Source organism: Musa acuminata, chromosome BXJ3-1 (assembly GCF_036884655.1).
Source record: "Musa acuminata AAA Group cultivar baxijiao chromosome BXJ3-1, Cavendish_Baxijiao_AAA, whole genome shotgun sequence".
Lineage (NCBI taxonomy): Eukaryota > Viridiplantae > Streptophyta > Magnoliopsida > Zingiberales > Musaceae > Musa > Musa acuminata.
The window spans coordinates 10,954,607-10,967,992 of NC_088349.1; the positions used below are offsets into that span (position 1 = coordinate 10,954,607).

General features: G+C 39.0%; 1 protein-coding gene across 1 annotated transcript; it reads left to right on the forward strand.

Moving 5' to 3' along the window:
- The first annotated feature begins 518 nt into the window (after window positions 1-518).
- LOC135628952 (G-type lectin S-receptor-like serine/threonine-protein kinase At2g19130) lies at window positions 519-3,107 on the forward strand. Its single transcript, XM_065135979.1, has one exon. The coding sequence runs from the start codon at window positions 561-563 to the stop codon at window positions 2,952-2,954; it is 2,394 nt and encodes a 797-aa protein (XP_064992051.1). The 5' UTR covers window positions 519-560; the 3' UTR covers window positions 2,955-3,107.
- Window positions 3,108-13,386: the final 10,279 nt, after the last annotated feature.

Genomic DNA, 13,386 nt, shown 5'->3' on the forward strand with positions numbered 1-13,386 from the left:
ACCTAACACTCGTTCATTTTTTGATTTGGCTGAAAGGCCATGTGAACTTTACCTACAGAACTCAAGACATCTAACCAAATTCATCGATGAATAACCAAGAAAATAAATTTGAGCATAAAGATATCACCCATCGAATGAAATAAATGTTAAAAGAAGATATTGAGAATTGATTCATAAATAATTATCTAGATAATTATTATATTTTAAATAGTTATAATCATATCTTAAATAGTTTTACCTAGGTAGCTTCTGATTTTAAAAATTATAATATAATTTTTCTATCAAATTTAATCATCGAGTGACATAAGTAGATGAGATAGTTACAATAATATCCTATAAATAGTATCATAGTTCATGAGGTAAGATAGTGTGCACATGAGATTATTTTATAAGTATTCTTAGTCTTATCTCTTGTTTAATTTTATTTTAATTTTTTAATTAAAAATATTCTCTTTTAGTTAGATCATAGTATTTTATTTTATTTTTCTTGTTGCTCCTCCATCCCAACGTATCAAAACGTTTAAGGTCAACTGGTTACCCTGTTGGTGCAGTGCTCCACCATGTCTGCTAGGAGAAGACAAATGGCTCAGCTTCTTGCTCTCTGCTGGTCTGAATTCTTTCTTCTCTTTACCTTCAGCGCCCATACTGGTGTTGCAGATGACAGCCTCTTTCGAGGCCAGTCTCTCTCTGGAGGTCAGACCATGGTGTCCAGAGGTGGCAAGGTCGAGCTGGGTTTCTTCGCCCCAGGTAACTCTTCCAAGTACTACATAGGCATCTGGTACAAGGTGTCCAAGCAACCAGTAGTTTGGGTAGCCAACAGGGAGAAACCTGTTGCCAGTGCTTCATCCTCAGAGCTCACGGTCGCCGAAGATGGCAACCTTGTCCTCCGCCTCAAAGACTCGAAGAGCCAGATTTGGTCATCCAATTCCTCGAGCTCCCTTGCTTCCAACTCCACTGTCGCAGAGCTTCTTGATGATGGTAATCTCGTTCTTAAAGATAATATAACTTCTGACACCTTGTGGCAGAGCTTTGATCATCCTACCAACGCATGGCTCCCTGGAGCAAAGCTCGGATACAACAAGTTGACAGGACAATATTGGTTCCTCACTTCGTGGAGGAACCCAGAAGACCCTTCACCGGGAATGTTTACTATGGAGTTCGATCCGAATGGCAGCGACCAGTTCTACCTTGTGAGAGATCGGAGACATCGCTACGCGACCTCCGGGCTTTGGAATGGAGACACGTTTACAGGCATCCCAGAGATAAAATCGAACCACTTCGTTGACTACAGCCATGTTACCAACACGAACGTGAACGAGTTCAGCTACCGCGTCCGTGACAGCGCCGCCACACACTACCTACTGATAGATTTCACCGGTGAACTGAGGAGGCAGAGATGGGATAATGACGCCAAAGTGATGTTGCAGTTCTTCTCGCTTCCGAGGGATCCATGTGATGTGGATGGTCGCTGTGGGCCGTTCGGTAGCTGCAACAACTTCACCTCCGCTCCCTGTCAATGTTTCCATGGATTCAACCCACGGTCTTCGAATGAATGGGCCCTGGGAGATCACACCGGAGGGTGCGTCCGAAGAACCCCTCTACGCTGTGGGGAAAGAGATGGATTCCTCGAGTTACCCAACACGCAGCCGCCCGCCAACCCCGTGCGCATGTCAACCATCGGCGGTCGAGAAGAGTGTCGAATTGCTTGCTTGCGGAATTGTTCTTGTACTGCTTATGCTTATCAATCCGAGTGTTCGATTTGGCAGGGCGACCTTCTCAACCTCAAATCTTTGGGTTCGAGCAACGGAGCAGAATCAGGAGCTATTTATCTTCGTGTTGACGCTTCAGAATTGGCAGATAATTATCATAAGGACAGGAAAAAGACGGCGACGATTGTCGTCGGTGCAGTGTCAGGTGTTGCTGTTATCGCTGTCGTCGTCTTGCTTTTGGCCATGAGATACCGCAAGGGGGCAACCACCGGAGGTTCAGGAGGCGTTCAAGGTCCTCTAATTGCATTCGACTACAAGCTCATAAGAAAAGCCACCAAGGGCTTCTCCGAGAAACTCGGGCGAGGAAGCTTCGGGTCGGTGTTCAAGGGAGAGATGCCGGACTCGGGCGCCATAGCGGTGAAGAGACTGGAGAGCATACGGCAGGGGGAGAAGCAGTTCAGGATGGAAGTGAGCACCATCGGGACGATTCACCACGTCAATCTGGTCCGTCTCCGTGGCTTCTGCTGCGAAGGTGACAAGAGGCTGCTCGTCTACGACTACATGCCGATGGGCTCATTGGATTCCGTTCTGTTCGCCGATGGCCGCGAAGCTTTGGACTGGAAGAAAAGGTACGGGATCGCGCTGGGGATCGCAAGAGGCTTAGCGTATCTTCACGAGAAGTGCAGGGAATGCATCATGCACTGCGACATCAAGCCGGAGAACATACTTCTCGACATGGATATGTGTCCAAAGATCGCCGACTTCGGCATGGCAAAGCTTCTGGGCCGCGAGTTCAGCCGGGTGCTGACGACGGTGAGGGGGACCATCGGCTATCTCGCCCCGGAATGGATCACAGGATCCGCCATCACTCCCAAAGCGGACGTTTACAGCTTCGGGCTAATGCTGCATGAGATCGTCTCCGGAAGGCGAAACACGGAGACGCGCGAAGAATGGAATCGGTTTTACTTCCCTCTTTGGGCTGCAATCAAATTGCAAGAAGGCGACACTCTCTGCTTGCTGGATCCGAGGTTGAAGGGGAAGGCGGACGAGGAGGAGCTGAGTCGAGTGTGTAGGATTGCATGTTGGTGCATTCAGGATTTGGAGTGCAGTAGGCCGAGCATGGGAGAAGTGGTTCAGCAACTGGAGGGAGTATTAGACGTCAGCATACCGCCCATCCCTGCCTTGCTAAAGAAGCTTGTGGATGATGAGTCGGCTGAGAATAACCACTACTACACCACCATCTAGAATACATACTGGTTATGAATAATGAATGTTGTAGTGAGGTAACACGCCTTATATGCTCTGCTGTAGCGTGATAGTATTGTAATTCCGCTATGTTAGGTTGATCGAAGATGTTGAGCAAAGCTTAATTAAATAAAGAAATAGTTTATTATAGTAGATTGCTCATAGCATGAATTTCTCTGTTTCTTTGTCACCTATAGAAGAGAAGAAAGTGGATAAATGGGTCAGTCCAAATCGACGATTAAAATTATAAATACCTTTCATGAGAAAAAGAAAGAGAATTGAATTTGATCTAAATACCATTATTTAAATTATTATAAAAAATATATCGTTGAGTAATATTTTTCCCACGTTATCCGACCACAATCACGTCCTGTTGTTAGGAGTTATCATAATGCAATCAAGAATATCGTGCAGGGATAATTTACATTTTTTAAAAAAATAAATAAAAGTTAAAACTCCTTTAGAACTTTCCAGAGAGTAGTTTTAAACTCTTCCAATTTTTGAACTTAATTTTAGAAGAGAAAAAAGCATAAACAACCATCCAATAAATGAGGAAAAAATTATAATCAAGGAAGGCTAATCGAACTAAAATTCCTAAATTTTAAATAAAAAATGTGATTAAACAGCGATCATCGAAAACTTCGACCAGAGGAGGAAAAAAAGGAAACTAAAAATGCAAATTTGAGCTCTCAGTGATATGGCCAATGTTTTCCACAGACGAGAAGTTCCAAAAGAGGATCATCTCTCCCGAAGGAACCCAATTGATGGCAATCTTACCGAAGCCCTCGCACCTCCCTCTTCGGGGCGGGGAAGAGAGCATCCTCCAAGGGGAGATATCCCCTTTCTCCCCGAGTAGAGGACGGAAATCCCCGAGCACCACCACGAAAGGGATCAACAGAACCGGGAAACCGCAGGAAGGGGACCCCGAGCTCCAAAATGGCTCATTCTAGGAGAAAAGATCGGCCTTTTAGCGATTCATTTAAACAAAAAAAATGTAGAACCCATGACAAGATGCGACGATCCATGAACATTTGGATGTCGCACGTCCATAGGCACCATTGACATCGAGCTTGCAACGCTTCATCTGACAGTTCCTGGATCGACGGTAATCGAATCCGGGTTTTTGAGACTAAAAAGAAGAGTGCAGAAAAAGAATGAAACAAGCAACGCAACAAAAGAAGAGAAACGATCAATGAGAGGTGAACAGAAGGCGAATCCAAAACCGACGAAACATGGAATCAGGCGTTGGAATTCGAAGGTGAGGAGGAGAAGAGGGGCATACGAAATTAGGGATCCGCCAATGAGGACCGCGCTATCACCATTCGAAATTACGAAAACTTCCTCCACGCGTGAACTTCTCCGATCGCGCTTTGAGATCCACAGATCAATATCATTAGGGTCATCGATAGTTGTGCTCGATCAACCACAGTATTAAATGGGCTTTAATTCGGGCTAACCCAGCCAAACAACAACAAGTCGCTCTGCTGTTTGACAGAACATATTGTTGGGCCCAACGTACCTGATTGTCCAATTAATGCTTACTTCCACATATTTATCTTTACAAAGTCTGAATATTTATATTTGCCATTGCAATATATATATATATATATATATATATATATATATATATATATATATATATATATATATATATGCAATTTTAACTTTGCAAAAATAGTTATTGTTGAATGATAAAGGTAATAATGGCGATAAGACTCGGGTTGTTGTTAGTTGTTCCAAATGATGCCTCGTGCCTCTGTTAACCTGACAGCACCTGGTCAACACGGATCGGAACGCTGATCGAAGCACATCGCATCGATTGAGGCGTGAGGTATCATCTGACGTCAGCCGAGTCTTATCATAATTACTATCATCATCAACATAATCATAAATTTTAAAAATAAACTAATAAGTCTAATAAATATAATAATACCACGTTAAGCCCAACTATTAATGTCAATCATAGTGATTGTATATAATCAATGTCATACTTCTTGTACCACAATATTGTTAGTTTTTTCTAATATGATCCATAATGACCTCTATAATTTATCTTGTTCAACTATAATATATATAAACATAAATATAAATAAGATAATAGAAATAAATAATTTTAATTAAGTAAGAAAAAAATATTAATAATAACATCCACCTAAACATGCATCATCATCATCAGATCTTTTATAGCTTGCTCATAAGTCATATTCTGAAAATATATTCTTTAAATATTTTAGACTATAAAGCTTTAACAAATTAATCAACAATCATCATGCTCAGGTTCTCAATTGATACTTATTATTTCTAGACTCTTTCTTCAACCATCAAAACTTTATCTCGATGTGCTTAAATTCACTAGAATAAATATCATTATTAAAAAAAATATATTGTGATATTATCACAAAAATATCTTCAGTAGCCTGACAATCAAGTCAACCACACTAAGTCATTCGATAAAATTTCGCTGCCATAAATATTGATTTGTAGCATCAAAGTATATCACAAATTAACTTTCATTGTTTATGATGCAATAAACGATTACTTTATATTTTTTTCAATAAATTGTTCCTCCAACTAATATGAATATAAATCCTAAAATTAGACTGTTTACTGTCGAAACAATTTATAAAATCAGCATCTGAATATCCCATTACTTCAAGCTAATCTAATCTCTTATATATATGAGCGTATAATCTTTTATCCCAACAGATATCTTATTATTTTCTTTATAGTTTTTTAATATTTCATTCTTGGATTATACTGATATCTATCCAACTTTATAATCGTAAAACTTGATATATGATATTATCCAGATTTAAGTATATATTAGACTTCCCCTCACGGTCATCAATGTTGGAATTAAACTTGTTCAAGAGGCATAAAAATGTTCATTGCATCAAGTGGGAGAATCAATACATCAAGAAGAAAAATTGGATTAAAAGTCTATAGAAGGATAAGTCAAATTGGTTATTGGTTCTTGAAAGGGTTTCTTGAAAGAGAATGATTCATCTTGAATACAATTAATATAATGTATCTTTGGGGACTATATAAACCTCATATGTTGGGTCATGAGTGTAATAGAGTTTCTGAAATTGTAAAAGTATTTTTCTTGAGAGAAATATAGAAGATAGAAAGCTTGTCCTACTCTTCCTCTATTTGATAACTCCATCCCCTCTTCCTATCAACATCAACATTTGGTATCAGAGCATAGGTTAAGCTATGACTTCTTCCTCAAGTGCCATCTAACTCCAGATCCCCAGATTGACAAGAAAATTATGACATATGGTGCATCCAAATGAAGGTTCTTCTAGGCTCCCAAGATGTATGGGAGTTTGTAGAAGATGGATTTGCTGAACCAAGTCCAGTAGAAGAAGGAGCAATGAATGCAGAAGGAAGAAAACAACTCAAAGAAAGAAGGAAGAAGGAGAAAAAGGCTTTGTTCACAATCTACCAAGGCCTTGATGATACAATGTTCGAGATCATCGCTCCAGCAAATACTTCAAAGGAGGCTTGGGAAATGCTTCAAAGAGCATTCGGTGGTGTTAATAAGGTAAAGAAACTTCGTCTACAAGTTTTACAAGCCGAGTTTGAGAAATTACAACAAGGTACTTCTGAAACCATTTCTGATTACTTCTCAAAAATCATTTCTATTGTTCATCAAATGAGACGAAATGGTGAACAAGTAAATGATCAGAGAGTAATAGAAAAAATATTGAGATCTCTAGATCCGAAATTTGATTTTATTGTTGTTGCGATTAAAGAATCTAAAGATTTGGAAAAAATGTCTTTAGAAGAACTTATGGGTTCCCTTCAAGTTCATGAACAAAGGATTACAAAAAGAGGAGAAGAGAAAACTATGGAGCAAGCACTACAAGCTAAGTTTGCTCTTGAAAATAAAAGAGAATCAAATTCTTAAAGAGGAAGAGGACGAGGACAAAGAGGAAGAGGAGGCAGAAATCAGACCAATCAAGAATCTCCAAACAGTGAAGATGTTGGAGAAAATTATAGCCAAAGAGCCGAGGTTATGGTCGAGGACGTGGCCGAGGCCGTGGACGTGGCAGAAACTCTAAAAGGTCTGAAATACAATGCTATGTTTGCAAAAGGTATGGACATTACTCTTATGAATGTTATTATAATCCTAACAATCAAGGTGATAAGGCAAATTTTGTTGAGGAAGAAAAGAAGGAAAATCAAGTTTTGCTAATGAGTTATGAAAATTTGAAAAATGATCAGTCTATGACATGGTATCTAGATACAGGAGCCTCAAATCATATGTGTGGCATCAAATAGCTATTTTCAGAAATAGATACAAGTTATTCCGGGAACATTACATTTGGCGATTTGTCTCAAAGACCAGTAAGAGGCAAAGGTAAAATTCTCCTTGAACTTAATAATGGCAAGGAAGTATGCATTTCAGATGTTTATTATGTTCCTGATATGAAAAATAATATTTTAAGCTTGGGACAATTACTTGAAAAAAGTTATGAAATTGAGATGAAAGATATGGCTCTCTCAATTCGTGATAAGAATAAAACACTGATATCACATGTGAAAATGGCAAGGAATAGAATGTTTCCTCTACATTTGAGTATTTTTGATCAATCAAATTGTTTTAAAGCCGATATTGAGGATATTTCTACACTTTGGCATCTTAGATATGCTCATTTAAATTTCGAGACTTTGAAACTTCTAGAGAAGTATAATATGGTGACAGGAATGCCAAAAATTGATCACCCAGCAAAATTGTGTGAAGTATGTGTCATGGGTAAGTAAGAAAGAAAGCATTTCAAAGTGAGAAGAACAAAAAGAGCATGGCATCGACTCGATCTAGTGCACTCGGATGTTTGTGGCCCTATCAATCCAGTAACACTTGGAGGAAGCAGGTATTTTCTTACATTTACTGATGATCATAGTGGCAAAACTTGGGTTTACATGTTAAAAGAAAAGAAATAAGTTTTAAGCAAATTCAAAGAATTTAAGGATTTGGTTGAAAGACAAAGTTGTTGTAAGATTAAATGTTTAAGAACAGATAGAGGTGGTGAATATATATCAAATGAATTTGAAAGTTTTTGTAGAAATAATGGAATTCTATATCAATTCACCATGCCATACACACCTCAACAAAATGGTGTCTCGGAAAGAAAAAATAGGACTATCCTTAATATGGTCCGATGCATGTTAAAGGAAAGAAAAATTCCGAAAGAATTTTGGGGTGATGCTGTTGCTTGTGCAGTTTATTTGCTTAACAGGTTTCCGACAAAGCGAATTGGTAATGTTACACCAGAAGAAGCATGGAGCTTACAAAAACCAAGAGTTGATCACTTAAGGATTTTTGGAAGTGTTGCATTTGCCAAGATACCAGAAGAAAAGAGAACGAAATTAGAGGATAAAAGCCAGAAATGTATTTTGTTAGGTTATCCGGAGAATTCCAGTGGTTACAAACTCTACAATCCTATCACAAATAAAGTTGTGATGTCAAGAGATGTTGAGTTTGATGAACAACAGATTTGGAACTGGAAAAGTGATGAGCAGCATAAGAAAGCTGTAGCTTCAGAAGAAGATGATATAATACAAGCAAGCACCGAAGTGGCTGTGCTGGAATCATCACCTAGATCAGCTAGGTCACATGATTCAAGAAGTCCAATTATAAGAAGGACAAGACCGATTCAGGACCTATATGAAGTAACTCGAAGGATTGATACTAACAATGATGAACTTTCATTATTTTATCTTTTTGCAGGATATGATCCATTAACCTTTGAAGAAGCTTATAGAGATGAAAAATGGCGACAAGCTATGAATGAAGAGATTCATGCCATTAACAAAAATAATACATGGGAGCTTACTACACTTCCAGAAGACCACCAAGCTATCAGTGTTAAGTGGATCTTCAAAACAAAAAGAAATGCAAAAGGAGAGGTGAAGAAATACAAGGCCAGATTGGTTGCAAAGGGATATAAATAACAATATGGAATTGATTATGAAGAAGTATTTGCGCCAGTTGCTCGATTGGAGACAGTAAAATTACTTATCTCTCTAGCAGCTCAAATGAAATGGAAGATTTTACAAATGGATGTCAAATCAGCATTTCTTAATGGAGTTCTTGAAGAAGAGGTATATATTCAACAACCCCCTGGTTTTATTATTCAAGAACAAGAGGACAAAGTATATAAGTTAAAGAGAGCTCTTTATGGGCTTAAACAAGCCCCACGAGCATGGAATTCTCGAATAGATGCTTATTTTATTCAAAATGGTTTTTCTAAATGTCCACATGAACATGCTCTCTATACGAAATCTAACTCTAATGGAGATATCTTGTTTGTATGCCTGTACGTAGATGATTTAATATTTACAGGCAATAGTAGCTCCATGATTATAGATTTTAAGCACTCTATGAAAAAGGAGTTTGAGATGACCGACTTGGGCTTAATGACTTATTTCCTTGGTATCGAAGTTATCCAAGATAATGGAGGAATTTTTATCTCACAAGAAAATTATGCAAAGGAGGTTTTAAAGAAGTTTTCCATGGAAGATTGTCATCCTACAGATACACCTATTGAATATGGCACCAAGTTAACCAAGGAAGGTGAAGGTACATACATTAATCCAACTTATTATAAAAGTCTAGTTGGATGACATGCACTCGACCTGATATACTATTTGGAGTTGGTTTAATAAGTAGATTTATGGAAGTTTCAAAGACATCTCATTTAAATGTCGCTAAAAGAATTTTACGATATATCAAAGGAACAATTGAGTATGGAATGTTCTATTCTATCATCTAAAAAGTTGGAGCTCATTGGATATAGTGACAGTGATTGGGCCGGAAGCTACGATGATCGAAAGAGTACAACTGGATTTGTATTTTATTTTGGTAAAGCTACATTCACTTGGTCTTAAAAAAAGCAACGAATCGTTGCTCTATCAAGTTGTGAAGCAGAATATATAGCAGCTTCTGCTAGTGTTTCTCATGCAATATGGCTAAGAAGATTACTCCAAGAACTTCATATGCCACAGGAGAAGTCAACCAAGATTTATGTTGATAACAAATCAGCTATTGTCTTAGCCAAGAATCCAGTCTATCATGAAAGATCGAAGCATATCGATACAAGATTTTATTTCATAAGAGATCATATCAAAAATAAAGAAGTGGAGATATATCATGTCAAGACAAGTGAACAAGTGGCTGATATACTCACAAAACCTCTTAAATTTGAAATATTTCAACAACTTCGAAGAAAACTTGGCATGCTGGATGGAACAAGTTTAAGAGGAGAGAATGTTGGAATTAAACTTGTTCAAGAGGCATAAAAAGGTTCATTGCATCAAGTGGGAGAATTAATACATCAAGAAGAAAAATTGGATTAAAAGTCTATAGAAAAATAAGTCAAATTGGTTATTGGTTCTTGAAAGGGTTTCTTGAAAGAGAATGATTAATCTTGAATACAATTAATATAATGTATCTTTGAGGACTATATAAACCTCATATGTTGGGTCATGAGTGTAATAGAGTTTCTGAAATTGTAAAAATATTTTTTTTTAGAGAAATATAGAAGATAGAAAGCTTGTCCTACTCTTCCTCTATTTGATAACTCTATCCCCTCTTCCTATCAACATCTACAGTCAAACACCCGATTGAACTGTCGTCTTTATATTCTTATGATTATTAATTAATTCGTGAAAAAACATCTGAGCAAATATAAGTAGCTCCTGGTTGGTATTGTTGCTTAAACCCAAAGATTTGAGGTTGACAAGGCCTCCCAGCCAAATCGAAAAGTTTGAGTGGTAAAGCATAAGCAGTAGAAGAACAACGGCGTGTTGTATACCACGAGGAATCAATCCATTTGTCCACGCCATAGAGGTTTCTCCTCACTCACCCCCCAGGTTCCATTTCTTCCTACAAACACTGACAGGAGGGAGAGCTGAAGTCGTTGCAGCTATTGAAACCATCTCTTCCATAACATCGTCCAGTTTCTACCGCTTCAGTTCACCAGTAAAATCTAGCTTGAAGTTCTGGATGGTGGAGCTGTCACGAAAGCGGTAGGTGAAATCATTCACATCTATGTTCGTAGTGTTTAACACAGGTTGTTCGATCTCGTCTCTAGGATTGTAGCAAAAGACCACTCTACTCCAAACCCCGGTGGTACAGTACCGATGTCGGCTGATCTTTCAGTAAGTAGAACCGGGCATGCAATGCCATCTGGATCGATCTCGAATGTAAACGAAGGATCTGCTCCGGAAACTTCTCGTATCCAAGCTTTGCTCTAGGGAGCCAATAGCGTATATATAGGATGATCAAAGCTTTGCTAGTATATGTTAGAATTCAAATTATCTTTCAAAATAACATTGTCATCGTTAAGAAGCACTACGCCATTGGAGTTCGAAGTAAGGAAGTTCCAGACTTTGTTCTTCAAGCCTGTGAGGAGGACAAGGTTGACATCTTGGGCCAGCTTGAGCTCAGAATTGGAGCATTAGCAACAGGTTCGCCCTATTGGCTACCTAAACTATTGTTTTCTTGGACATCAAATACTAGATGCCCATGCAGTACATGCGAGAGTTACTTGGGGTGAAGAAGCGCAGCTCAAGTTAACCATTTTTGGCCACCATCGTCTGGTCTTCAGAAAGAGATTGTCGTCGCAAGAGTGTCATATGCAACACAAACCTTGGCCGAAAAGGGAAATGGAAGAAAAAAAGCAGGCAACCAGAGAGTCGTAAGTCAAGCCATACTTCGTCTTCTTCTTGCCGACATGGAACTCTGCAACATAGCTTATGTAGCTGTTGCAAAATGACTTACCCTGCAAAGTATTGGATATGGTTGTCTTTTTATTCCCTCTCGAGTGACCAGCTATATTAATCAGTAAAATCGTATTGAAGAGTGAGTGCATTCCGCTACTCACCGGTAGTTGCATAAGATGCGCTGCAGAGTTCATGTTTGCAAGAAGAAGAAGAAGAAGCATGGCTCGACTCATGGCTCTCCGGTCGTCTGCTTTTTGTCTTCTCATTCCCTCCGATGCCCACGTTTGTGTTGCATATGGCGCACTCTTAGGAGGGCAATCTGTTTACGGAGACCAGACCATGGTGTCCGGAGGTGGCAAATTCGAGCTGGGCTTCTCCTACCCCAGTCTCCGAGAAAACGGTAGTGTGGGTGGCCAAAAAGGGAGAAACCCGTGGCCAATGCTTCATCTTCTGAGCTCAAGCTCGGTGAAGACGGCAACTTCATCTTCTGGCGCACTCTTCGCTTTAAACTTCCACTATCACCAATAATTATAACATGTTATTTAGCATATATTAACTTATTTTTGTTAGTACCATTGACTTGATCATCAGTGTGATTTAAGATGAAACTATAATTTATTTATGAAGCATATACTGACTTGTTTTGCAAGCAGAACATCACTGCAGCTGACCATGAGAATGTGGAAACTGAATCCCAGGAATCAGTGTCATCATCAGATGATCAGCCATCTAAGAAGCAAAAGACAGATATAGCAAATCCAAGCAGCAACTCATCCCAGGGGCTTAATAAAGTTCTTCCATCTAATGAAGAGCCGGTGAAAGCTAGAAAGGGTAGCGCTTTAAAGAAACTCTCTTTGTGGGATGAGAAAGCGAAGAAAGAAGTCCAAGATCCATCTTTATCTAATAAGCAGCCCTCCCATGAGCAACAACCAAGTGACATGACATCAAATAATTTGAAACCTCACATTTCTGCTAGTATTTCATCTTCCGAGGATGTGACAGTATATGGGCACAGTGGAGCTACAACAAGGTTCTCTTCAAGACCTGAGGTAATTATTTGCCACTAGGTTTTGAGGGTCTCACCATCCACATATCAGATATAATCATCCAACGTACATCAGAGGCTTACTGACTTGATTAAACTATTTTGATTTCACTCAGGAAACAGCCTCATCATCATCGTCATCTTCAGCACTTGCCAAGTCGACGAACCGCCTAAACTTTTTGAAGGAACGCCGTGCACAACTGGTAAACGACCTGCAGGTTGCACGGAATAGCCTTGGACCAGGTCCAGATGGTCCTCCCTCGAGAACCAACTCCAGATGACTATGAATCCCAAAGGTGATTCTTTGGATACCTGAGTGCATTTGTGCTGCTTCCAGAGTTATCGATGTCTGGCATGGCGGCCACCATGATTGCTCACTTCTAGTTGGTGAATTTAATTGGAACGTGACAGAGTTTTGGCACTTTGTACAGTTAAACACTTGCATTTATCTCTGCTTCTGAGAAATTGCTGGTAGTGATTTTAGGATGTTTGTAAAACATGTTTGAAGACGATAATAGATATATTTGAGTAAGCTTTTTTCATATTTGTCATCGTACAAGGGGCTCAAATGCTTTTTCTGATTGATTCTGCTTAATATACAAAACGCCATACACTGCTGTTTTGCTGCTCTTCATGAAACATGAGTTGATGAAG

What these genes read in the sequence shown, in the direction of transcription:
- LOC135628952 (XM_065135979.1), top strand. Translation starts at nt 561, where the DNA reads ATGTCTGCTAGGAGAAGACAAATGGCTCAGCTTCTTGCTCTCTGCTGG.